The following is a 27,439-nucleotide window of genomic DNA, read 5'->3' on the forward strand; positions in this document are numbered from 1 at the left end:
AAATGAGTTTTCATGCCACATGTAAACTGGAATTGCACTTGTATTTTCTGAAATGTGCAGTCATAATTTTCCCCAGTAACTTTTATTTCTTGATAAGTAAACCATTTAGATCAAGATTCTTTTTGAATGATCATTGTCTGAAAAAATTTTGTGGAAAAAAAAATTCTGAGAGTGCATAATTAGCCCTGGAAGTCAAGATAGCTCCCAGAGGAGGATGTCCAGAAGTTGGCCAGGTGGGAGAGGGTATGCCAAGCAGAATGCGAAGGGCATAGCAAGTTCGGTTATGAAGGCTTGTTTCCAGGGAACTACAAATACAGATTGAGCATCCCAAATCCAAAAATCTGAAATTCAAAATGCTTCAAAATCTGAAACTTTAAGTGCTAACATACAAGCTGAAAAGAAATGCTTCATTGGAGCATATCGGATTTCAGATTTTGGGGCTTGGGATGCTCAACTGGTAAGTATAATGCAAATATTCCAAAATTAAAAAAAAAAAACAAACCCAAATCTGAAACACTTCTGGTCTCAAGCATATCAGATAATGATACTCAACCTGTAATTCGATATGCTTGGCAGTAAAAGGGAAGCCCAAGATGGGATGAGATTATTGCAGGTAGGCAAGAACCAAACTATGAACAGTGAGTTCAGACTTGAGTCTATGGGATGCTGAGAACCTTTAAAGAATGTTAAACAAAATAATACATTCAAATTAATTTATGGGTTACTTGAAATGTGGAATGTGGTTTGAGGAGCTGTGAATGGAAACAGCAGATAAGACTGTTGAAGTAATTGAGGCAAACTTCGTGAGGGTCTGTACTGACGATGAGCAGAGGGAAGAGTAAATGAAATCAAGATATTTAAGGAGACAGGATTGTTGGAGCTTGGAGGTAAAGGATGTGAGAAAAATTTTTTAGGGCCGGCCCGTGGCTCACTCGGGAGAGTGCGGTGCTGATAACGCCAAGGCCCCGGGTTCGGATCCCATATACGGATGGCCGGTTCGCTCACTGGGTGAGCGTGGTGCTGACCACACCAAGTCAAGGGTTAAGATCCCCTTACCGGTCATCTTTAAAAAAAAAAAAAAGAAAAAAAAGAAAAATTTTTTAAATTTGGAAATGATGCAATGAGTTGAGGTGAGAATACAAAAGGAGGAATGAGTATTTGGGAAGAGGATGGAAAGGCAAGGTGAGTTTAGTCCTTGAAATGTGTTGCGTTTCAGTGGACTGTGGGACATCTCTGTCTAAAGACAAGGATAGTGATACGTTTTTATAAATACAGCAGCTTTAGTCTTGATTCCTTGGTGACATTTTCAACCACTTTCAAAATGACTCAAACACACTCCTAATGTTCTTTTCTCATCTCTGTGGTTAGGTTTCTGAGACCTTTTTTCTGATCCTTAACTTGTTTCCTTGTTTTGTGAGCTCTTCAGGAATTTCAGTTTGCCACCTCCTCACCCTGAGAGTCTAAAGGACTGTACATTTCAGAGCCCAATTGACAGTTTGCTTCAAGCCTAAGTGGTTAATCCTAGAATCACGGTCTATTCCAGTTGGAGCAGCTTGTTACATTTGATCTTTTTTGGAGACCATGTTTTATGTTTCAACCATCGTGAGTGATTATATGGTATTACAGAAGGTTAAAGGGTTGTTTTTGTAGCTTTTATAATCATTTAAACTTGATGACTCTTTGGAATTTGTCCCAACCCTGGCACAGACATGAAAGCATTGACTTTGTTTTCAAAGCCTTTTTCAGTTCAGACCGCCCCCTACAATGGTGAATAGGAATATTGAGTACCAGACACTTCCATTCTTGCCTTTTACCCAGAATTCTCTTGCTTCAGTGTTTCCCCCATTTTCATGTGGAAAAAAGTTTTTTATTTTAGCATTCTCAGGGGCATCCCATTCCCAATCCTTTCTCAGGCCCAGATTTCCTACTTTTGAGCTACACTGCCAAGGACATAGTCCTTGGGGGACATAGTCATTCACCAGGTGTTTAAGTAAATACATATTTAAAGACAGTTTCAGATGCTTTGTGAGATAAAAATATCAAAGAAAATTGGTCAAGGCCATTGTGGGGCTTTAATGTAAGGTGAAGGGAGGGCTGGGGTGGCTTAACATGTTGTTACTCAAGTGTGGTCCTATGCCAGTGGCCTGTGCATCACCAAGGGGCTTGTTAAAAATGCAGAATTTCAGGCCCCACTCCAGACCTGCTGGACCAAAGTCTGTATTTTGCTAAGACCTCTGGATGATTCATAGGCACAGACAAGTTGAGGCACTGGACTGGAATACAAAGTGAAGTCCTGTGAGAATTCAGGGTAATTATACTTTTTTAGCACTTTGCATAAAACGCTTGTTGAACTGTTATAGCCCCATGAAGTAGGTGCTGTTATTATCCTTATTTGACAAAGAACTTGAGATAGAGGTGAAGTGTCTTGCCTAGCTGACACAAATAAAAAAAAAAATTATTAAATGAATTCCTTACCTGTGAGACCAGTTTTCAATCTCTTCTAACTAGAAGAATATCAGGGAGGGGCACTTATTGTGAAGGAATAACAGGTGGAAAGTTGCAGATGATATTTGAAGTACCAAAAATTAGGCTTGAGTGTATTCTCAATGAGTGAACAGTGAGAATAAAGTTTGAAGTATAAGCAAAAGCCAGGTGATGGACATCCAGCTCCACAGTTACATGTTTCCTCATTTGAGTAAAGATGGAAAATTGGTGCATATTGTTGCTGAGAATGACATGAAAAAGTCAAGTTTTCTTTGTCTCTGAAAGAAACAAAAAAGATAAGTTGTACCTCCCTACTTCCCACCTGAAGATAGATTGTCATGCCTACTGGTTTTACGCTACTGATTTATACCCTATTATGGAGAGCTAGGACTAGAAAGAGTAGCCTGTAGGAGTGGATTCTGTGACCAACTGCATTTGGAGGTCTGAACCACTTTGAGGAAAATAACCAGGATAGGCGGGAGGTTTTTAAACCTGTCAACATGTATTTGGCAGGTTTCTCCTAGAAAAGAGAAGACCTGAGACACTGGAAAGGTACCTGAATAGTTTGTCAAAAGCCAAATATTTACTAAGGACATACCATCTGCTAGCCCCGGGGTGATAGGAGTGTTGAACAAGAGTCATTGTTTCGTGGAGATAACAGTCTACTGGTAGGAAAGATAAACATTAAACAAAACACTACAAATAATTAAAGTAAAAGTGGTACCAAACAAAAACTCTGTGAGATGGGAACCAAAAAGGAGGAAAGAAAAAGCTTCCTTGAGGGCTGAGCCCGTGGCGCACTCGGTAGCGTGCTGCGCTAGCAGCGCGGCGACGCTCCCGCCGCCGCGGGTTCGGATCCTATATAAGGATGACCGGTGCACTCCCTTGCTGAGCGCCGGTCACGGGAAAAAAAAAAAAAAAGAAAAAGCTTCCTTGAGAAAGTGATATTTAATTGGATATCTGAAGAATCGATAGAAATTAGCTAGGCAAAAAGGGTAATCCAATTACCCTAACCAAAGGCTATGTGGTGCAATGATTTAACATGTTAGTGGCATTGACAAGACTACTACTGTAGCTGGAGTTGAGAGAATAAATGGAAAAGGGAAGGGGGATAAGGCTGGATAGGTAAGCAGGGATCAGGTATTTAGTGCCCTGTTCTAGATTTTGGATTTTGTTTGAAAGGCAATGAGGAACAACCTATTGAAGGCTTGAATATAGGCATTGCCTAAGTCAGTAAGTCCTAACAGGATGTGGAAGACTACTGAGTGGAAGTGATTGAGTGATCGATGGCTGGCTGGATGGATATATTGGATGGATGACACTATCAAAGGTGTGTTCTGATGCCTGCCATAGACAGTGATAAGTTCATCATTGGAGGTGTTCAGGTGTCCAAGAGGGGAGTCAAATAATAAATGGGTTTTTTGGACTAGATTCTCTTTGAAGTGCTTTACACTCTTGAAATGTATAATACATTGTATTTGGTCATGAATGTCACTACTAATAATAGTTGCTCTCACCTGTGTGTGTAGCATGGTTCTTTTACACAAATTATCAAATCCTCATTACAGCTCTACAAGGTAGGAATTATTCTCACGTTACAAGTGAAGATATTAAGTCTCAGGTTAAATAACTTGCCCAGGGTAACAGGGTTAGTGAATAGTAAAGCCAAAATTTGAACTCAGATCCATCATACTCCTAAGGCCTATCTAACAGCTAGTCTGTAACGCTTCTGTACAATTACACAAATATAATACTAGCCACATGATGAATGAACAGTTTTGGCTGTAAATATATTGGCATTTACTTTAAAATATTTGAATGCCTGCTGTGAGCCAAGCATTAGCGATATGGGAGTCAATAAAATGTGGTTCCTGTCTTTCTTGAGTTTACAATAGTCAGGGAAGATAGACATTAAACCAAAAATTGCACAAATAACTATAATTGGGTCAAGTGCTTTGAAAGTAAAGTATAAGGTGTCAGGTAACAGTTTACCTTATCTAATCTAGTATGGGGAGTCTTAGGAAATGGTTCAGTTGTCACAACCCTATTTTTCTCCAAATACTTTCTGGCTACCATTCTTTAATGGTTTCTGACCTGTATTTAACCTGTTATAGTCAAATCCCAGGTCTTAGCTGAGTAACTTTTATTCCTTACTAGAAAGGATTCTGACTGTGGTCAGTCACTAACTAGTAGACTATGGTCACTCCTAAATCACTAGGTCATTTCACCCTGACATAAGTACTGTATTTTCAACAGAATTCTAGACCCATTTTCTGGATGTGCCCCTCACACCTCAAGAAACCTGCCTCATCTCCCTTTCCTGCATAAACGAAACAGTTTCAGTAAAAAAGGAAAAGAAAAAAAAAAGTTTTTCCTTTTCCACCAGGCTTCTCTATTCCTGTTCTTTCAGTCAACCAGAATTAACAAATTGGAACCTGTGGTGTCTGGCTCCTATGTCACCACCTTGTATAGCATCACACAATATCTTTTTTTACATAGTCACAACTGACCCTTTCCTTCCTTATTGTGCTCCTCCTCCTCTTGCTGCAAACTCTTTTTAGATTCTTGCTGTCTTTGTAATCTGATCTCACAATTTAGATTATATACTTGTATGTGAACTATCTTTTCCCATGAAGGCTTTTTGGGAACAGATCATACATTTTATTTTTATATCTTCACACCTCCTTGCTGAGCAGATAGTAAATAATTGATTTGATAACATTCATGTAGGTTACAGTGTAGTGGGCTGCTGTATACAAAGTGCTTAGGAAGTCACATCATTTGTTTCTAATACAAACCTTGTGAAGGAGGTAGAATCCCCATCTGTAAATAGATAAGCAAAAAGCAAAATGCTCGAATATATGAAAAGCCTTTCCAAAGATCACAATTTCTAAACAATAGTGACATGAAAAGATGGGAATGCTGCAAAATTATCCATGTTTACTTCCTCCACATTTACCAAGTAATTCTTTAAGAAAGCCCTCTTTAAGTGCTGTCTCCTCAAATTTTCACTCAACCTCAATGCATCTCAGCTTTTTCATTTGTCATGTGAAAATTCCATTGCATGGAATTGTTGGAAATGTATGTCTGCACTGTCCAAGAGGGTAGCCACTAGCCACAAGTGGCTATTTAAATTTAATTAAAATGTAAAATTCAGTCCCTCTGCTACACTATTCACATTTCAAGTGACTAGTGGCTACCATAATGGAAAGGGCAAACAAAACATTTCCATCATTGCGTAAAGTTCTACTGAGCAGTGCTGTACTAGAGCTAGGACTAGCCAAAGATCAGAAAAAACAATATGAATGAACCAAAAACCCAGGCCAATGCCTGATTGGCTTGGGGTGAGAAGATTCACTGGCTGAGTGAGAAGCAAGTTGACCTCCGGAACAGTGACATCACAAAGCACAACTCACAATGATTCCAGAATACCTGGGCTCCCAGGCCACTGTCCTTAACTCTCATCTAGATTCTTGAAGCCTCTACACATGTAGTTCCTGGAGCTATCTTATGAAAATGTCAACACCTTCACCTTCATCTTCTACCTGGGATTACCTCTTAAATTCTTTCTCTCTGAGAACGATATGGAATTGGCTACAAGCAACTTTTCTGGGAGAGACTAATGCACCTCAACAAACAAATTTGGGACGGCTAGATAATCTTGCTCGAGCTGTGCAAGTCATCCTGGGGATTTCCTTTTTGATTTTGTTGGGAATAGGATTATATGCCTTATGGAAACGAAGTGTTCGGTCACTTCAGGTTATACTCTTTTGTTACAGAGAAATTTAAATAATTATGAATTGAAATTTGATTAGTTCTTTCCCCTACTGCTGCCACCCAGTTTTACGACCACATGGATGTGCAAAGATGAACCCTGTCTCTTAAGAGCTGGTCAAAAATAGGTTATTCTTGAAAACTTCCACCAATTATGTTTTGAGCATGAAAATGCTCTTTCTCACAATGGTCTTTGGCTTGCCTGCTATAATAAAATAGATCAAACAAGTTCATAACCTGAGAGGGCACCCTTACTCCCTAATTTATGTGATCACTTGCTCATCTTTGAATGCCTACTATATTTACAGAATAGGCACTATAGTATAACTGGGATCTTGGGTATGGCCTTTCTGTTCTTACTATGTCATTGCTCTGTAACTGATAAGGAGGCATATGTATTAAGTCATGACAATGTTTTTATTATTGTGTTCTAACAAGATAAGTCTCCATAAATATACAGGAGCTCTTTTTGGGAATTAGGAATTTAACTGGCCGGGATTGTGAGAAACATTTAGGAAATTTTACTTCTGTTTAATCAACAATACCAACTTATTTACAATACAAAGTGCACTGGGAATCCCAATAACTCCATGATATGGATAGAGGTTATTTTAAGTGACAAATGGAAAACTGAGGTGCACTGAGGTTCAGTAGAAATTTAAGGAGACAGGATTTAAACGGGGCTTTCTTTAAATCCTTTAAAAAGTGCCCGGTTTACTTGATAAATGCAGAGAGAAGTTATTACTGGATCATTTTGTAGCATTCATTTATTTTCATATATCACTTTTTTAGGAATTAGTGTCACCTGAATTTTCTATTTTAACTTCTCAAAACTCCGCATAGTGGGTAGAGCAGGGATTATCATCTCCATTTTGTAGATGAGGGAACTTGGTTATCACCTGCTCAAGTTCACATAGTTTGTAAGAGCTGGCAGGGCTGGGATTTGAACACAATTTTTAGGATTCCCAATTCAGTTCTTCTCTAAAATCTCATTTAATGTAATCCAACTGACCTAAATCCTCAACTGAAATGTTTACATACACATACACATACACAAATTTCAGCTAGCTAACAGGTGACCTGTAAGGCAAGAAACTAACTCTTATCTAATTCTGTGTTTAGCTCAATCAGAAAGATAAACTGGTAGCCCTCCAGAGAACTCAGCCGAGAAAAAGTAGTGAAACACTGGTGAATAGTGTAGGCTCTGAAGTCAGACTGCTTGAACTTAAACCTTTGTTGCACCACTTACTCTGTGACCTGAGAACAGTCACTTAACCTCTAAGCTCCAGTTTCCTTATCTGTAAGATGGGCTTGCTAGCAGGGCTTCCCTCGTGGAGTAGTGAGAATTAAAGGAGATACTATATGTAAAGTTTAGCACATAGGTATTTAATATGCAGTTCTAGTTATTATAGTAAGAAAAGAGATGATTTGTTTTATTCCTATCCTGGCAGGAATCTGGCCTGGTATATCAAAATTCTTTTCCATGACCAGGAAACCCAGTTTTTCAGACTGCTATGTCTTAGAAGTGTACTTGGAAGTGAGAATTGCTGGATTCCAGTCCTGGCTTTACTACTTCCAATATATGACCTCGGACAATGACAGAGTCTAAACTGGAGGATATCTAAATGGTTATGCAGCTCTGTTTTTTCTGCATAAATAGGTCATGTATAGGTAAGGTAATTTCTAGTGCAGAGTCCAGCTGTGGCAGACCTTCAGCAAATAGTAGCTATTATTATAATCTTTATTAATTAAATGCAAATAATAATCCCTGACACCTACCACTCCAGTCTGTGGTGAAAATGAAAGATGAAACAGATGTGAAAATATTTTGTTAAATGGAAGGCTTGGCATAGGGATGAGGGGTTATTGTTACGATTTGCTTTTTGTTTTGTTTTGCATCTATAGTAAACTGTGGCATTTCACATGAAAAAATAAGTAACACTCAACTTCTGTTGTTTTGTTTTAGAAAACATTGTTGTTTCTAATCACACTCTACAAATTTTACCAGAAGGGCTCAGAAATTTTTCAGGCTTTGCTGGCCAGCCCAGAAGGGAGTGGTTTCCAAATGCAAGATGGTAATTTCTTCCTGTCCTTGGGTCTGCAAGAGAAAATTCTGAAAAAACTTCAGACAGTAGAAAACAAAGTGAAGGACCTGGAGGGGATGATCATTGCCCGAAAACATGCCACAAAGAGGGATTGCTCCTCTGAGCCCTACTGCAGCTGCTCCGACTGCCAGAGCCCCTTGCCCACGTCAGGGTTTAGTTCCACATCTGAAATGTGATGGACTACAATCTTTTCCAAAAAAGCACTGTTTCCCTCATGTGTACAATGCTGTATCAATAAAGACAGAGAATTATACAGAAATTACCCTGCAAGGACTGGCTCTCTGTTCAGTAGGTCCCAGCTTCTACTTGTGTTTGTGATCGGGTAATGTGGGGTATAGCAGTAGTTTAAAATGTCTATGGAATTGTAGTGCTAAGTGAGCTACCTATGACTAGAGACCATAAGCAGCCATATAGGAATGGATGGCCAGACTAGAATCAAAGGAGTGGGAAAAGAAGGGTGGTCAGGGATATGGCTTTAAGGTCCATGTGTAAGAGGTTGGACCAGATATAATAAAAAGCAGGAAAGTGCTGTTTCAGGGCCATGTTGTGGACTGTCCTGTAGAGGTAGGCTGGCCCCTGTGGTCGGCCATAGCCAAAAGGTACATATGTGGCCCTGGGGGCTCCTGCATTAATTACTCAAAGGTGGGCAAGGATGGGAATGGACATAAAGGAGACTGTTTTAATTTTATCCAACTCTTACTGATACCTACTCTATGCTAAGAATTGTGATAATCCCTAGGAAGCTATCCTGAGTGCTTTAGGAAAAGTCAGTTTAGCTGAACAGACAGCTAACTTCAGATCAAATAATTATAATACGGTGGAGTCATATCATCTTGAACTGAGGTGAATTATGCTTATGTGAATCCCATGGCAGGGAGGGGAAAATGGATATATGAGAGAGAGAAAGAGAGAGAGAGAAACTATCTGGCAACTAAATGAAATATTTCACTTGGTATGCAAATAAACAGTGATTTGTTGCCATGATGGAGAAAAACTGACTATGCTGGTAAACAAGAGACAATAGAGCAGTCTCCCAAGTGGCATCTTCCTAAGGGATTTCCAAGGGCAATTTTGACCATTTGTAATTTCTGCCTAGTAGGTGGCATTAAAGATGCAACCCCTGTGTAAGATGAAATTTCACTGCACAGTGTAGTAAGTGCAAAAACAAGTGGGTGAATACAGGGTGGAACCAGGAAAGGCTTTAAAGAAGTGACATTAAGCTGTCCCACAAAGGATTACACAGGTAGACAATGAAACAGAAGATATTCCTCCTGTTGAGATCATCATGGAGGTATATAAAAGGATGGCTTGGAGAACAAGGAGAATTTTAGGGTGGCTTATACACTGGCTATTTCCAGAACTACAATTAAGGATTTTGGCTTCATGGCAAAGTGCAATAACTTCATGCTCAAGTCTGCTTTAATTTATGATGTGGGGAATAGAACAGATGGAGTTAACAATGTGCATTTGGGACGGTTTAGGTGAGAGGTCTGTTATTGGGCTTCTTTTTTTTTTTTTTTTTTTTTAAGATGACTGGTAAGGGGATATTAACCCTTGACTTGGTGTTGTCAGCATCAGGCTCTCCCAAGTGAGCTAACCTGCCATCCCTATATAGGGATCTGAACCTGTGGCCTTGGTGTTATCAGCACCACACTCTCCCGAGTGAGCCATGGGCTGGCCCTTGTTATTGGACTTCTAATGGAGTGCCATGCCAAAGTCAATGTCTCAAATTTGTGCTGTCTAAATTTCATTCTAATCATTTTATCTTAGTTACCCCTCTGAGGTATATCAAAGGAAAATGTTAGAAGAAAGGCCTTGAAAAAAATAAAGAAGGGCCTTGAACAGAAGACTGATGTCAAGTAATGACAGGCCTAAAGGACATACCATATAGTTGGGCTTTGTACTGTTGGAAATAACCATTACAGGTTTGGGTTTTTTGGCAGCTGGTTGGTACAGGGATCTGAACATTTGATCATGGTGTTACAAGGTGGCGCTCTAACCAACTGAGCTAACTCACCAGCCCTATGGGGTTTTTTTTAACAAAGGAGTAATATAGATTTAGTTGCCTGTGTGGGAGACAGAAAATAGAATAAGCTAGATGCAAAAGATAAAACAGCCTGGCTGCTCCTGTTAGAGTGCACAGCATGACTTAATCATTCCGATTACTCTCAGGTAGAGGCATTTAGGCAGGGTTGAGAAATTCAAAATATTGTTAATTTCTACACCTCTTTAGCATTATAATATCAATGTAATTTAAATATTACAGTTGCTGCTACAGATTTAGATCAATTTATTGTAAATAACAATTATGCAAATTAGAAACACCAGTCTATCAACCAATTAACCAAATCAGATTTTTGGTCAGAAAAAAAATTGTTTTAATCGAAGCATAATTGATTATACATATTCGTGGGGTACAAAGTTGACTATCAATAGTTGTGTACAATATGTGATGGTCAATCAGCCAGAAAAATTCTGATCTCACTTTTCAAGTCACATGTGTTAACAGGCGTCCCAGTGACCACACTTCACTTTTGAATTCTAATGAAGGTACTGAAGCAGGTTCCCAAACAATCTCTGCCTTGGGGTTGAGTCTCATGATCTCAGTGTCCACATTTTGTTCTTACAATGAGGATAGGATGTGGCTAGGGCTGGGACATACCAATTAATGTATAATTTGCTGACTGAAAGCAGTCATACAGTGGTTTTAAATATCTGCAGCTTGAAAATTTTTTGCTTAAAACTGCACATAGACATTTTTGGCTTTCTGATGTAACCTGTAACCAATGACTGTAACTTCTGTATTTGGCTCACCAATGAAAATGGAATAACTTCCTATAAAATCTCTGTTGCCTGTTAACAGACTCCCAGAGCACTTCCCAACTCTGTTGGTTCGTGTATCCCGGGTCAATGCCAATAAACTTTATAAAATTAATTTTGCCTCGACAGCCTTAATTTCGGTCCACAATTCCAAATTCGGGCACTGAGCACTGGTATGAATTTGTTCCCTAGATTAAGCAAGGCCCTTTCATTTCAGGTATTTCTAACCCACGCTGTCCTTGCTTTGCTCCAAGGCATTCTCTCTCAGGCAACATGCCCCTCTGACTACACTTGGGGTGAATGAGACGAAATCTTTAAATGAAAATTCTCATCACTACCGTCCACTCTCTAATATGCCTGAATTCAGAATACCCCAATACAGGCCAAAATACTCCATTTATAATGCTTTGTCTCGCTCTTAAGTTATCCCAAGGATGCACATACCACCGTTTGAAGAGCACTAGTTTAGAGGTATGATTTTTAGAACCTGAGAAGCCGGCAGCTCTCTCGTCTTCCCAGCTGCCTCAGGGAGGGTGCGGCGGCCCACTCCGTGAGTTCCCGCTAGCCCAGCCAGCGCAGGCCGCGGACTCTAGGGATGGAACTGCCGCTCCAAGATTAGAAAGCGGAGGCCCCCGCCGCGCTGCCGCGCCCAGGAAGAAAGCCGGAACCCTGGGCAGGAACCCAACGTGGAGAGGAAGGGGAAGAATGTTGGTGCAACGCAGATCAGCAGGGAACGGAACTCGGCGTCTGGGCTCCCGCCCACTTTGTGCCGGAAGTGAGGAAGGTGGAGCTGTCCCTTTTTCAGCAGAAACGAAAAGGCCCTAGTGGGAGTCGGCAAGCGGAAGTGTTTGTGTGACACCATCGGCAGCGCAGAGGGGAGGGGATGGGGACGGGTACCGGTGTAGGGGCACTCGGAAGGGACGGATATCACTGTGACACTGCGAGGACGCCCTGAGGGGACGGGTGTCGGTGTGGCACCTGTGCACGCTGAAGGAGCCGGCGGAACGGGGTGGCCATGGGGATGTGGGCGTCGCTGGACGCGATGTGGGAGATGCCGGCCGAGAAGCGTATCTTCGGGGCCGTGCTGGTCTTCTCCTGGACGGTGTATCTTTGGGAGACCTTCCTAGCACAGCGGCAGGTGAGCCTAGACAGGGACCACCTGATCCAGCCCCCGGCCAGCCTTAGGCCAGCCTGAGCCTCGACCCTGAGTCCCTTGATGATTGCTTCGGTCCCAGCACAAGTCTTGCAAGACCTTGTGATCCCTTCTTGGCCCGATGGCGGGCCGTGGCTTTGAGGGGAACTTGGTGCCTCAGGGATGTTTTCCGCAACGTTATCGTGAAACCCTAGCTCGTTAGGACCTGAAGAAAGTGAAGGGCTGCCGCCTCGTGAGGCTTGAGCTCTTGTGCCTGCCCCACAGCTTCCTTAGGATCCTCGGACCCACCCAGACTTAGCCTCCTTTATCTTCCGCATAAATCTTCGAAAGGAAGATGCTAAAATTTAGAGTCACAATTTCCCCGTGATATTGGTGTAATCCTGCTGGACCACAGGATTAGGAAACCATTTTCTGAAAATGAAGATTTTGCAGTCATTCCAAGAACCTTCACCCCCTTTTATTCCCCTTCAAGTGTAGGTATTGTTCTCACCCCCCAAACAGTATTTTCCTGTTTTTCATAAGAGCGTCTTCATTATTTTATTTAAAACATTAAAACAGTAAAGTAGAAAGTGAAAGTTACTTAATAACAATTACCTGAAGATAACCATAATTAACAGCTTGATGGATTAGAGATCTGAACTTTTAAAAGAGATCAATTTAAAGTATAATTGACAGTTTTACTGCACTCTCTCACTGCTGGCTTGCTTTACCTGCACTCTTCTATGTTGTTGTCACTGAATTATGTCAAGGATGATAGTTATGAAAACCTTTCTCTTTTTAACTGCTGGAACTTTCTTGAGCATTAATCTTTTTCCTCTGCAGATTTCTTTTCGTTTACATTCCACATGAATGTTTAAACTGAAGTTTTAATTTGAAAAAATTTAATTTGTCAATGTCTGGGTTATTTCTCAATCTTTCTTTAGTCGAGGATACTCAAAGATAGGTGTTAAGCTGTATAGCTATGTACTCTGATATAGCTCTTTGGATAGCTTCGTTAGTACAGAATCTTGCTGGCCTGAAGAAGATCCTTTGCATAAAGTAAAAACAGTACGTGGCATCTAAATTGGGAGGTGAGGAAGAAAAAAAAGTACGAATTAAAAAAAAAATTGGGAGGTGAGGTACAGAACATCTATCTGTCTCACTTAAATAATAAAGCTTTAAATTTAGCAGAGTTCAACTAAAAAAATAAAAAAGAATAATAATGAGCCTCGTTACAGTAACTACTTTCCAGTGGCATCATTACTAACTTATGCTTTAATGTAATGCCCTCAGCTTTTATTGGTGAACTACAATATATAGAAGAAGCATTTGTTGTAAAACCATTGTAGAAGATTTGGCCCATTATATTGTTTGGTATCTGTTCCCTGTATTATGACCCATGGGCTGAAATTACCTTTTAGAATCTGGTAAAATGAGAAAGTTGGTCTGTTTGGGAAACCTGATGTATTTCTGTCACTCCTCAAATTTCCATTAATTTGGCTTCTAGGACTGAATTAATGATCACCACGATATCTGGTAATACTCACTGTGAGCTTGTTTGCTTCTCCTTTTTATGAATTTGTTTTCTGAATCATAGGGCATGCGTTATATATACAGAATGAGTGGTACCTTTGTGATGTTACAACTTTGGTTTACATATGCAAACTGAAGTGTGATGACAACTCTTAATTTATTATTACCTAGTCAGGTATCCTCAGATTCTCTTGTTTTGCTTTTACTTTCCTGCATCAGTTGTTTCAGTGATCAGTGTATTTGATCAAATGCAATATTTGTGTATGTATAAGGCAAATTCAAAAGCTTAAATGACAAGATAATGCTATAAACATTCAATTTTTGGTCATAAATGACTATTGTAATAAACAGTTGACTATTTTGTTAAAGTGTTTTCTTCAAAATATTTCAGAGAAGGATATATAAAACAACAACTCATGTACCACCGGAGTTAGGACAAATCATGGACTCTGAAACATTTGAGAAATCTCGACTATATCAACTGGATAAAAGTACTTTCAGCTTTTGGTCAGGACTCTATTCAGAGATTGAAGGCACTGTGAGTAATTTACTTCTTGGAGAGACAATCTCTCAAATTATTTAATACTTTGTAATGTTTGTTTGCATTTTCATATTTTGGGGACACAAAAGAGGGTGCTACACCTCAAGTCCCAGAATGCTTTCTTAACCTTCATTATTGGTAGTATGGGTGTGGAACAAAAGAGAGAAACGTAACTGTTTAGTCAGTTGAAAACTGTAGAATATGGTAATTGTCACTCTGAGGCCAGGTATGAAAAGAACCTTATGTTATGTGTTATCCTCATAGCAGCTCCCTATTGGTCTTCCAGTCTTTACCTTATGTCTGTAAACCATCCTTCACATTACAGCCAGAGGCTTTCTGAGCACAGTTCTGTTCATGTTACTCTCCTCCATAAAGCCCTTCAGTGCTTCGCTGTTTCTTCAGAATAAAGTCTACACTTCTTGGCTTGATTTATGAGGTCCTTTTTGACCTAGTGATTGCTTACTTGAACCTCATCTTTTCATTTCTTCCCCCTAACTATTCTTTTTCCTTCTCTATTGACCATCCCATACCCAGCTTGGGTTCTTATGACTTTGAGTCTTTTCACATGCTGGTATCTCTGCCTGGGTGCCCTTCTGCCTCTTTCTCCACCCTCTCACTGGAGGTTGGTTAATCCCTACTATTCCATTAAGATCCAACTGAGACGTCATCTTTTCTAAGAAACTGTTTGAAACTCTCCCTGCCCCTCAAGTCTGGGTAGGGTAGCATCTTATAATTCCTATCAAAGTACATATCACATTGTGTTGACTTTGCCTGTTTAGTTGGCAGACTGGTAGTTCCTTAAAGAAAGTGTACTTTAAGGTCTTGTTCATTATTTTATACCTAGCGCCTGGCATATAATAAGCACATAATTTATATTTATTGAATGAAACAATGAATGACAGGCCATTTTTGCTTAGCAAAACAGAGGGCCAGTCTTACCCCCATGTGGAAAAGAGAGGCTGTATAGTGCAAAACAATGTTTTTCAATCTTTTTTCATGATCTCTCCTCCCCTTGCCCCTGCAGCCTTTTTAGAAATTCTTTTCCTAATCGCCCCCTCCATTTTAATACCACAGATATATTGTATATCTGTTTCTGTACTATATTTTTGTATATCTGTGCTTTTTACATAAAAAGAGTGAGATTTTTTCCACTCCCAAAACAATTGAAAATGTGTGATGGAGAGGTTAAGAGCAAACTCTGAGCTCAGGCGGTTGAGTTTGAATCTCTGATCCACCATACCAGCTGTGTTTCCTCAAACAAGTCACTCAGCATTTCTGTGCCTCAGTTTTCTCATCCATAAAAAGTGGTGAGGTAATAATAGTTACTCTTAGTGTTGTTGAGAGGATTGAATGAGTTAATAGATGTAAGATACTTAGAACAGTGCCTGATCCATTTTAAGTGCTCCAGAAGCATTGGCTATTATTATTTTTATCATCCTGATCATCATCATCATTATTATTCCTGCAGAACTCTTTTAGATCCACCAGTACCACTAAGAGGAAGATTCTTAAATTGAAAATAATGAAAATCAGCTACCATAATTGTTTTATGAGTTAAATAAAAGAAAGTGGTTGTAGATAGCTTTTTTTGTTAAATGATGACAAAATTGTCTAGCTAGTCACAAAATTTTCCTTGAAAAATAGGGATGCTAAGACAGTGTGGTTAGATTCAAGTTATTAGAAACTGCTCTGATTTCCTCAAAGTGATGGAAAACGGCAAAGCTTCTGGAAGAGTTAAACAATTATTTAGAAAAATTAACAAATGATTTGGAAAATAAAACTGTATTGACTTTTGGGGTATACAGCTATTGCTAGTAGTTAGTCTTTTCAGTATTGACTTTTTTAAATTATATTTTTACTAATCCAAGGATAGTATAGATATTGAAATACTGAGGATTAATATTAAAACTTGATGCCTTCCAACCAAGCCAGGGCAGGTAGCATTATTTTGGATTCTATTTGGTTTTAGTTAGTTTAGTTGAGCATTTCTTCTGTTAGGGACAGGGCTAAAGTAGGAAATCCACCTTCAGAGAGAGATGGAAGTAGAGGTGGTGAATTTAGACACTATTCTCTTTCCTCTCTGATGTTTGCTTCTTTGAAGTTGCTGACCATGGGAATGGCTCAGTTTGTTCTAGGAGATGATAGGGGTAGGGAGAACACATATATAAAGTGAGAGCTTTGTAATGTGTTGTGGCTCAAATTAGAAGGAGTACTGATGGACTAAGGCTGGGAACAATAGTAGTCATCATAATTCTCACTTTATACATAGTTTTTATATTTATTATTTTGTTTGATGTTTACAACAATGCAGTAGAAAGGATAAGCATTATTATTCCTTTTTTATGGATGAGGAAGCAAAGGCTTGGAGAAATTAATTGGCTTGCCTATTTAATGACCAAGTGACACTTTGATAAAGTAGGAGAACTGCATTTCAAACTTTGCTCTTCTGAGTCTTTAAAATTACGTTGTAAAAATCATTCTTGAAACTGTAAGGACTATAACATGAATGTGCTAAATTTATCCCTGGAAAATGAATAACTGCATTTACCATTGGATAAGAAACAAATTTTGTGTTATTTTGAAACCCTGTTCTGTTTGAAAATGAGTTTATTAATTTCTATTTTGTGTTGATTAAAATTAATAGGTTTGTATGTTTTGGTCACAAAGAACAAGTGAAAAGATTAACTTAGACTTTTTTGTCTTGGTATTTTCTACCTGAAGAAACCTAAGCAGAGGCTTTGTGTGACCAGTTATGGATACTACTGTTCTCGCAAATATGACAGAGTACCCAGAGAGAAAATGTCCAGCCTCTCTGAGACAGACTTTCCCTGTTATCTCACAGATGTCAATAAAGAGCCCACTCAAGAAATGGAATGGCTGGGGAGTGGAGTAGGGCAGAGTAGAGAAGTTCAGATGGTTGCCTCTCTAATTTCTACATGTTTCTGCAAGAGCAGTTTTGCCTTTTTGAGCCATGTTTTTCTCATCCTTAAAATGAGAAGTGGACAGATATTAAACCATACCTACTTTGGAATGTGGCAAGGACTAAGTAACTTAATGTAAATGAAGCACTTAGTACAGTGCTTAACACATAGCAATTACTTAGTTATTGGGTTTCTTTGGATAAGTTACTCTAACCTCTCTGAGTTTCAGTTGCTTATCTGTGAAGTAGAGATGACTAAACTCCCTACCCTGCCTGGTTTTCAAGACTTTAGTGAAATAATATATGTAAAAGCAGTGGAATTGTTTTGTTGGGATCATTAATTCTTGTAACAGGACATCCCCAGGAGCGTGCTCTGTGAGATTGTAAACAAAGAGAAATTTTACAGTTCATTGTGCTTTGTTTTTTGGTCCTCAAAGTAATCTAAACAGTTTGGAACATCAGTTTCCAAATGCATTCATAGATCATTCAAAGTTCATATTAAAACTACCCTTGATATTTATTTAAGAGCTGGCCTTTTAATAATTGGTAATGTAGCTTTTTACCAAAAGCATTATAAATCCTTAATTCTACATTATTTATTAGTATTGGGAGTAGGATGAAAGAAATGCCATCCCAGGGCAATTAGCTCAACAACTGAAGCATATGCCAGACAGTGATGCCAAAGCATGTCTTTTGGGAAAACAAGGTTCACATCCAAGATTGAGTTAGTTGTAGTAAAATGGAAATACTGTACCTGAATGTAGTTAGGGGAGCCTTTAGAAAAGCAGTTTATTAAAACAATGATTTTTTTTTTTTTGGCAGCTGGTTGACATGGGGATCTGATTTTCAAACTTTAATGGTACATCAGATTCACTTGGAGACTGCTGGGCCCCATTTTCAGTTTCTGATTCAGTAGGTCTGGAGTGGGTCCTGAGAATTTGCATTTCTAACACATTCCCATATGCTGCTGTTGTTGTTCAGAGACCGTATTTGAGACCCATGGTATTAAACCAACCCAATGTACTGGTAAAAATCTAAAAGATGGATAGTATGGGTGAATTTGTTGGAAAATAGGAACACTCAAGTACTGCCGATGGGAGTATAATTTGGTATAAACACTTTAGAGTACAAGTTGATAGTACCGAATAAAGTTAAAGATCACCATGGGTGGGTCTAAAAAAATGTGGTGTAAAAAGCAAATTATAGAATAAATACAATATCATGTCATTTGTATACATTCTTAAAAAGCATAGATAAATCACTATACAATTTATAGATGCATATATAAAAATGGAAAGTAGATTAGAAGGCTACTCAAAAATATGATAGTGCCAAAACCCCTCAAACCACTAGGAACCATGTCTGAACCGATGGCAGTATTGTGCTTCCAACCAAGGAATATGATCATTGTGTTCCTGAGGTCCTATAGAGAGAAAAATTGAATTGATTCCTCTTGACAAAATGGGTTCCACGAACTTAGTATGTGTTGTGGAAAGTATAGTTTCTTAAGCATGCATTCTTTGTAAATTTTGAGCAGTTTCTTGGTTCCTAATGTCCTGGTGATTTGGTGAATGTCTGCGTTCACTGTTATCTGCCCAAGACAAAGGGTGGTGCTGAGGAAGGGGACTTCTATGAAATCTTGACTCCTACCTCAGGATTCATCCTTTCCGACGCAGGGAAGGCACAGATATCCCATTCTGTCCTCCCAATTCGGTAAGTGGAAATGGCTGTCCACTTCTATACCAATACTTTGTCTTGACTGAAGATGATGTTTCCTTTCATGGAAAAGACAGTTGTGGAGCCATATAGCCTAATTCAGATTCCATTTCTGTCACTCTTTAGCTGTGGAATTTTTGACAAGCTGTTTAACCTTTCTAAGCTTCTAAGTTTAGTTCCTGATTCACAAGGCTTTTGTTGAGGTCTTTTGGCAAAAGGGTTTTTGTTTTTTGTTTTTTAAAAAAAGCTTTATTGAGATATAACTCACATACCATACAATTCACTCATATGTAGTGCACAGGCAAAAATGTTCTAACAGTCTAAACTTAGAATTTCAATGGTTTGTATTCATCTAAATATATATTTATCCTACGTGAGATAGGTCTTTTTTTTTCTTTAAAGATAATTATTTTGTCCTTTAATAACATGCCCTCTCATATGGTAGTTTATACTACTCTTCAAAAGTAACCAAAATATGCTTTGTTTTATAGCTTATTCTTCTCTTTGGTGGAATCCCTTATCTCTGGAGACTTTCTGGACGCTTCTGTGGTTATGCTGGCTTTGGACCAGAACATGAGGTATGGGATTCGTTATCATATATTTATCAGATTTTTTTTACTTGGCAAGCTTTATACTAAACTTAAATTTTTAAGGGCTAGCCAGTTAGCTCACTTGCGAGAGTGTGGTGCTGGTAACTAACACCAGGTTCAGATCCCCAAAGCAGCCAGCTGCCAAAAAACAACCAATAAATAAATAAAATAAAATAAAGTTAAATTTTTGTCTCCTACCGTCATCTCACTTGCTTCTCTGTCTGCACTGTCCTTGTCCACTCATGCCATATTAGGATAATGCTGGTTACTATTACAAACTCCATAATTTCCATGGTTTATCACAACAATTTATCTAGCCCAGTGTGAGTATTTTTAGTTAGTAGATATCTTTCTCCCATGTGATAAGCCAGAGACCTAGTCTCTTCATCTTATGAATTTGTCATCCAGTGCCCTAGAGACAGTAGAGAAAGTATTCCCTCTTCTTGACTTCCTTGGCTCTGAAGTGATACCTTCCTTTGCATTCACATTTCATTGGTGAACCAATCATTTGGTCTCACCCAGCTGCAGAGGAGCTGGGAAATGTAGTCTCTGCTTAGGCAGCTGCTTCTTAGCAACAACTCTATGCACTGAGAGGGGAAGCATGAATTTTGTTGAACCCATGCTAAGCAGGTACTTCTGTGTCACACACATATAGCAGATACTTCAAACAAAGACAGAAAATGTATCTCCTAGAATCTTGATTGAGGTGCTCGAGTTGACCATGCTGTCTTCCAGGAACTCTAGTTACTGGGCATAGTGTTAAACCTGAGACTCCCAACCTAGAATGGATGCTATGACACTGCTCCCTGACTTTTCCTTGGAAATTACCAAGTATATTATCTCCTTCCTGTTTGTTCATATGAAATCATGGATCTCTTCTGTGTGTATAGTTACCTTGGGCTTTAGCTCAGTTTATGCTGTGTCTCTTTTCTGCATACCCTTTTCTAAAACAGCTGAACTCTTTCAAGACCTCTTCTTCCTGTGAAATCTCTATATCTTTACAGACTCTTGATTCTGACCTGCCATATGTGGTATGGCAGTTTACTTACATATTCTCTGTATTGTTTCAGAAGCTATTTAAGGTGGTTTCATGTGAACATCATGGATGGTTCCTTATTTAGTTCTCATCTTAGATGTAACTTCCTCAGGGAGACCTTCATTGACCATTCCATCTAAAATAGCATACCTCCGTCATTCTTTAGTGAAGCAAGTCACCTTATTTTCTTTCTTATGACAGTTACCACTATCTGCAGTTATCTTGTTTTATTTGTTTGCTTTTTATCTATCTCCCTGACAAGAATTTTAAGCTCTAAGGGGACAGAGACTTTATGCATTTTCTTCACTGCTATGTCACTGGTGCCTAAACAATGCCAATCACAGAATGGATACTCTGTAAATATTTGTTGAATATATATGCATATAAAAAGTATTCCTTATCTTAATGGAGTCATATTTTATGTAATGTTCTGAGACATTACTTTTACTTTTGCATTTAACAGTGTTTTAGAGATCTTTCCTGTCAGTTGATATAGGCCTTTGTTTTCTTTAATGGCTGCATGGTACTGGCAATCCTTGCTTTGTATAGTTCTGATGTATACAAATTGTAGTTACCACGGTTTAGTTAAATAACACCAGTCCTTCAACAAAATAGTTCAAATTTCAGTTACCACAGTATATTGTGTGAATAATTGCATCCAGTATAAACTTCCTTGCTAGCTCTTCAGTCCACAAATCACTATGCAAATAACAAATGCTCACAGTGATCAGTGACCTATCGTGTCAGGTTTTTCAAAGCTTGTCAGTGATTGATTCCTGCACATCTGTTGTTCACTTATTCAGAGTGTGCAGTTGTGTTGACTCCTTCTCTCCCAGCTATAAACCTGTATGACATTTCGTAAAAATGGGTGATTGAAAGAGGGAATTGGCCAACAAAGGTACAAGAGCAGCAAAGAAATGAAAAATAACACTAGAAGTGAAATTCAAATATAACATAAATGGAGTTATAGAAGAAATTTCTGACTGTGGGAATGCTGACAATGTTATCATTAGAAAGACTGTAGGTGGATATGCAAGTAGAGGAATTTAGTGAAGGTGACCTTATTGACAAATGAGGAAAGTGACTGTGATGAAAAGAATGAAGATGTCCCAGAGGTAGTGATACTGGTAAAAACCCTCACATTAAAGGACCTCTTGAAGATATTTCATAATGAGAGTTCAAAGGGGAAAAAAAAAAAAAAAAAAAAAAAGTTCAAAGGATAAAATTTTAGAAGCTGCCATAACCTTAGAGAGAGGAGTGTGACATTTTGCCAAGAAAGAGAAAAGATGCTCTCTCCATATCATAAGTTACACAATGAAAAAGCAAGCATTATTTAAACTACTCATAAGTCTTTTTACAAAAAGAAAGTTAAAGGAGCTGCCCCTCCACCCAGAAGTAGGCAAGACAGCAATACCCTTGGTCCTAGGCAGGAGCCAAGGGCAGTTACCCCCTCCACCCAGAAACAGGCAAGAGAGTACACCAAAAACACCACTTTCATGCAGGTGGCCCACCACAGACACTGCCACAGCCATGGCTGCTGCAAAAGTGGCTCAATGGCATAGCAGTAGCCACAGCCACCATGCAGATGCCAGCCAGCCAGACACTCAACTGCACCAACACAAGGAGAGTCACCAGCGGAAACTGGAAAAAGAAGAGGATGTCTCTCCCTCAACGCCCTCTCCAGAGTGGTAGAAGAAGCACCTGCTCTACCAGATGACCAGACATCAACATAGAGATACTAGAAACACAAAAACCCAAGAAAATATGACACCACCAAAAGAATACAGTAATTCTCAAATACCCAGACTTTAAAGAGCAGGAAGCCCTTGAAATGACTGAGAAGGAATTCCAAGTAACAATCTTAAGGAAACTCACTGAGATACGAGAAGACTCAGTTAGACAACATAATGAAAGAAAAAAAATCCAGGATATGAATGAGAAAATTTACAAAGAGATTAATACCTTAGAAAAGAATGTAGCAGAACTCATGGAACTGAAAGATTCACTCAGTGAAATAAAAACACACCTGAGAGCTTAAGCAGCAGGCTAGAATAAGCAGAAGAAGGAATTTCTGATTTTTAAGCTAGTTTTTTTGAAATAACCCAGGTGGACCAAAAAAAGGAAAAAAGAATTTTAAAAAATGAAGAAAATCTAAGAGAGCTAGCAGACAACTTTAAACATACAAATATTGGAATCATAGGTGTTCCAGAAGGGGAGGAGAAAGTAAAAGGCATCCAACAAAATAATAATGGAAAACTTCCCAAATATAGGGAGAGACATGGACCTTCAGATCCAGGTGGCTTAAAGATCCCCAAACAGATTCAACCCAAAAAGATCCTCTTTAAGACATGTTATAGTCAAACTGGCAAAGCTCAAAGACAAAGGGAGAATCTTGAAAGAAGCAAGAGAAAAGCATCAAGTCACCTATAAGGGAGCTGCTATCAGATTAGCAGCAGACTTCTCAACAGAAATTCTACAGACCAGAAGAAAATGGGATGATATATTCAAAATACTAAAAGATAAAACTGCCAGCCAAGAAGACTATGCCCAGCAAGGCCATCCTTCAGAAATGAGGAGAAAATAGCATATTTTCCAGACAAACAAAAACTGTGGGAGTTCGCCACCACACAACTAGCCCTACATGAAATCCTCAAGGAAGTCCTACATCTGGAATCTGAAATACAATAATCACTACCATGAATACACAAAAAAGAACAAAACCCACTAGTAGAAGAAAAATGGAAACAAGACAGAGAAGGAAACTAAATCTTACCACCACAAAAAACCATAATGACAATGTAATAATGCCCTGCTTTATTTCTGGGGAAAAAAAGAAACGCAAAAGCTAAAGGGAAAAAACCCCTAATTCTCAATGTTTCGAATGTTTTTTCTAATGTTTTTTAATTACAGTGTACTAAATAAGCATTAGTTTTGTTATTTTTTCTATTTCCCTATACATTTAGAGCTGATGGTAAGAAAGTTTTCAGTATATTGGCCAAAATTTTAAAAAATCACAGAACTATCATACTTTTTATGTTGATTAGTAAGATCACTCTACAAAGTTTGAGTTCAAACAGTCATTTTTATGGTTCCACACTCTTGTGTAAAGCAAGAATAGCCTTTATTTATGTATACATGTCATTTATTTAATTATTCAGCTATCGATAGGTTGGTTTCAGATTTTTCTTACTGCTAATAATGCTGCAGTGTATATCTTTTACCTAAATATTTATGCATATGTATAAATATATGTGGAATTAACTGGGTCAAAGGCTATGTGCAGTTAAAATTTTGATTGATGTTGCCAAAATTCCTCCTAAAACAGCTTTTTTGGTTTATGTCTATATTAGTTCATTTCTGTTGCTTATTTTGAAAGACTGGGTAATATATAAAGAAATAAAATTTATTCCTTATAGTTTCAGCGGCTGGGAAGTCCAAAGTCCAGGGAACACATCTGGTGAGGGCCTTTGTGCTGGCTGCTCTACAGCAACACAGGGTATTGAAATGGCTGAGCGAGAGACCTAACTTGCTCACTCACTTTCCTTATAAAGCCATCAGAACCATGCCCATGACTCCATGAATGGATCAGTCCTCACAATCTAATCACCTCTTCAAAGCCCCACCTTTCAATTACCATAATAGGATTTCCCACCCTCTTAACACTGTCACAGTGGGGATTAAGTTTCTAATATATGAAACTTTGTGGGACACAATTCAGTCCATAGTAATGTCCTTACATAGTATATTAAGTACAAAAATACCCTTTTGCTGGTTCCTCACTAATACTTATTCTACACATGATCTTTTTATTTTCGGTTATCTAATAGGGGAAAAAGTGTTATTGTGCTGTTATTTTATACAATTTATTATTGAATAGAAAAGTCATTATAAAGCAACATAAGTAAGTAAAAGGGCATGTATGTGAATATCCACAAGGAATTTTTACATAATTGGTATCCCAATGAGGAACATTTAGGTTGGTTTAATTTTTCTTGTTTACATACAGTGGTATGCAACCTTGTACGTATCATTGTGTACATATTTCAAATCTTTAAAAAGTCTGAAATAGTATGTGCCAAAATGCCAGAAGAGGTTGTCTCTGGGGAGAATTTGGCAATTTTTATTTTTGCTTATATCTTAAGAAAAGTCAGCAGTGAGCATGTATTTGTATAATTAAAACCATTTTCTATATTCAAAAAAGAAGAAGAAAAGTAGGTGGACCTCAGTTTATCCTAGGCATAGGCAGTGTATTGTTTGGCAGAATTTTCTGCTTTCCCATACCATCAGCAAAGGGTCTAATAATCAGTGTCCTTATTTTTTGAAAGTGAGATTTTGGCCAGCCCTTCTCAGCAAGTAATGGACTTAATGGCTCAGAATGCTTCAGAGTTCTGTTGCCACATCATGAATAGGAGATGTAATGAGGAGGTTCATCTCAGAAAAGGGATGAATTGTGCCATTTTTCAAGATGTGTTGGTATGCCCTCATGTCACAGGACTTTATAATATTCTGTGTCCCACAGCCTTGAAATGTTCAATGACAGGAATAGAGTCCAGATCTTGTTGTCTTTGAGAAGCAATGGGTTAAAACCCTTTCTCCTCACTGTCTAGAAGACCTTACTCCACGGATATTTTCTCCTTTTTGGGTTAGTTTAGAAATCTTTGGAGAAGAGCTCCTGGAGGTTGTGTACTCTTTACATTTCTCCAGGGTGAATTTCCTGTCACACTTTCTTTTTTCAGCTGGAATATTTTCCTTAATTCAATCACCTTTCTAAGTTTTAGCTCACAGTTGTCTGTTAGTGGTAGAAGGGTTTTATAGAGTAATAGTGGAAAGTAGCATTTTGGGGTCAGATTATGAAGATCTTTAACAGTGTAATGAATTTGAAGTTTTATATTAGGGAGCCATTTAAAGTTTCTGAAGTAGAGAAGTAGGGTTTCAGAGTAATCTGGTATGTATATAGGATGGATTGGGATGGAAGTGACTGATTGTGGATAGACTACTTTAAGAAGCTTTTTTAATGATTTAGGCAAAAGAACTTAAAAAGTTCTGGAATCTTAGTTTTAAGGAGGGAATAAGCCCGTTCGTTGATTAGGGAAATAGGCAGACTTATTGTTCATCTTCTTTAAGCAAGTAAAATGATTTATTGATAGAATTATTTATTTTAAAGTGGTGCTTATGTGTGAGATATTCAAAAAGAATCAAATTGTTTTAAATTAATTCAAGGCTTAGAGTGTGATGTTAGTAACACCAAGGTCACAGGTTCGGATCCCCATAATGCCCCGAAAAAAATAATAATTAATTCAAGGCTCCAAACATAGATGATTTTTATAATAGTGTGCAGAAGGAACTTGAACTTGTGACATGCGTTCATAAACTTAGGAGAATGGGGGATGTTTCAGAAGACTGCAGATAAGCAAATGTCTAGATTTTCTTTTTTTCTTTTTTTGGTGGCTGGCTGGCTGGTACAGGGGTCAAACCCTGGACCTTGGTATTATCAGCACCACACTCTAGCCACCTGAGCTAATTGGCAAGCCCTGTCTATATTTTCAAAAGGAGAAAATGGTAGATTCTGTGGCAGAATGCTGAACTTGATGTTAATGCCTCACCAAAATTATATAATGCGTTATTAAAGAAAAGATTTATGAACTTTTGAAAAAAGAATAGAACTCAATTATAATCCCAGAGCAACTTGTGAGAGGCACGTGGTAAAACATTTTATAGTTAATCCGAAAGAATAAAGATAAGAGAATAGGCAGAAAAATTCTGAATAAGTAAGGTAATGAGTGGTAACTTTTACTCAGATATTAAAAGGTATCATAAATCTTAAACTGTGCATTGGTACAAGAAACAAACATGTAAGTATATGTAAGATGTTGGTATATGGTAAAGGTGGCATTTCAAATCAGTGAGAGAAGTATAAATTATAAATTTTCTTAGGACAACTGAGTAAAAATAAATTTCTATTTTCTACTGTATAAGAAAAATAGTCTTTAGATCAAATGAATATTTAAATACAAGTCTTGAATATACAAAAACAAAAACAAGCTGTAAATTTTTAACATCATCTAGCTTTTTTAAAAGGTTGACACCAAAGGTAGAAACGATGAAGGTAAAATTTGGTAGATTTACATTTAAAATTTTTCTATAGAAAAACTGGCATTAGCAAATTTAAAAGGCACACTACAGACTGGTGAAGAATTGTCACATGTGACTGTTTAAGAATTAGTAATTTAGGGGCCGGCCCGTGGCTCACTCGGGAGAGTGCGGTGCTGATAACACCAAGGCCCCGGGTTCGGATCCCATATATGGATGGCCGTTTCGCTCACTGGCTGAGCGTGGTGCTGACAACACCAAGTCAAGGGTTAAGATCCCCTTACCGGTCATCTTTAAAAAAAAAAAAAAAAAAAAAAGAATTAGTAATTTAATATAGAAAGAGCTCTTCGTAGAAATGCCATTTTTGAAAAAGTTGAGTGCCTCAATAGAAAAATGGGCAAAGGCAGAAATTTGTATGGTCACTAAATACATGAAAAATATAAATCCATACTGATAAAGAAATGTATTTTAAAACAACAATGTGGTACTAGGGGGGTTGTGGTGTTTTGTTTTGTTTTTGCCTATCATTCAGACTGGGGTAAAAAATTAAAAGGATGATAAGATAGAATTGGTAAGGGATAGAAAAATAGTCTCATGCTCTTAGCAGATGGAAAATTTAGTATAGTTTTGCTTGAGGACGACTTGGCAGTATGTATCAAAAACCTTTAAAAAGTTCATATTCTTTGAAATCAGACGTT

At 38.2% G+C, this 27,439-nt stretch overlaps 2 protein-coding genes across 4 annotated transcripts in view; both read left to right on the top strand.

Moving 5' to 3' along the window:
• Positions 1-6,000: 6,000 nt before the first annotated feature.
• TMCO2 (transmembrane and coiled-coil domains 2) lies at positions 6,001-8,539 on the top strand. The gene is made up of 2 exons (XM_063103995.1): positions 6,001-6,243; positions 8,225-8,539. Exons 1-2 carry the CDS (start codon positions 6,001-6,003, stop codon positions 8,537-8,539), a joined length of 558 nt encoding a protein of 185 aa, XP_062960065.1.
• A 3,524-nt stretch (positions 8,540-12,063) lies between these two features.
• Positions 12,064-27,439, top strand: part of ZMPSTE24 (zinc metallopeptidase STE24) — a 50,685-nt gene continuing 35,309 nt past the window's right edge. For 2 of the 3 annotated variants that reach the window (XM_063105082.1, XM_063105083.1), the window contains exons 1-3: positions 12,064-12,321; positions 14,240-14,386; positions 19,517-19,603. In XM_063105082.1, the coding sequence (XP_062961152.1) occupies positions 12,199-12,321; positions 14,240-14,386; positions 19,517-19,603 (357 nt within the window). In that variant the 5' untranslated portion in view covers positions 12,064-12,198. The remainder of the gene's footprint in view (positions 12,322-14,239; positions 14,387-19,516; positions 19,604-27,439) is intronic. The other variant, XM_063105084.1, reaches the window with a different exon arrangement.

This window comes from Cynocephalus volans, chromosome 8 (genome assembly GCF_027409185.1).
Source record: "Cynocephalus volans isolate mCynVol1 chromosome 8, mCynVol1.pri, whole genome shotgun sequence".
Classification (NCBI taxonomy): Eukaryota; Metazoa; Chordata; class Mammalia; order Dermoptera; family Cynocephalidae; genus Cynocephalus; species Cynocephalus volans.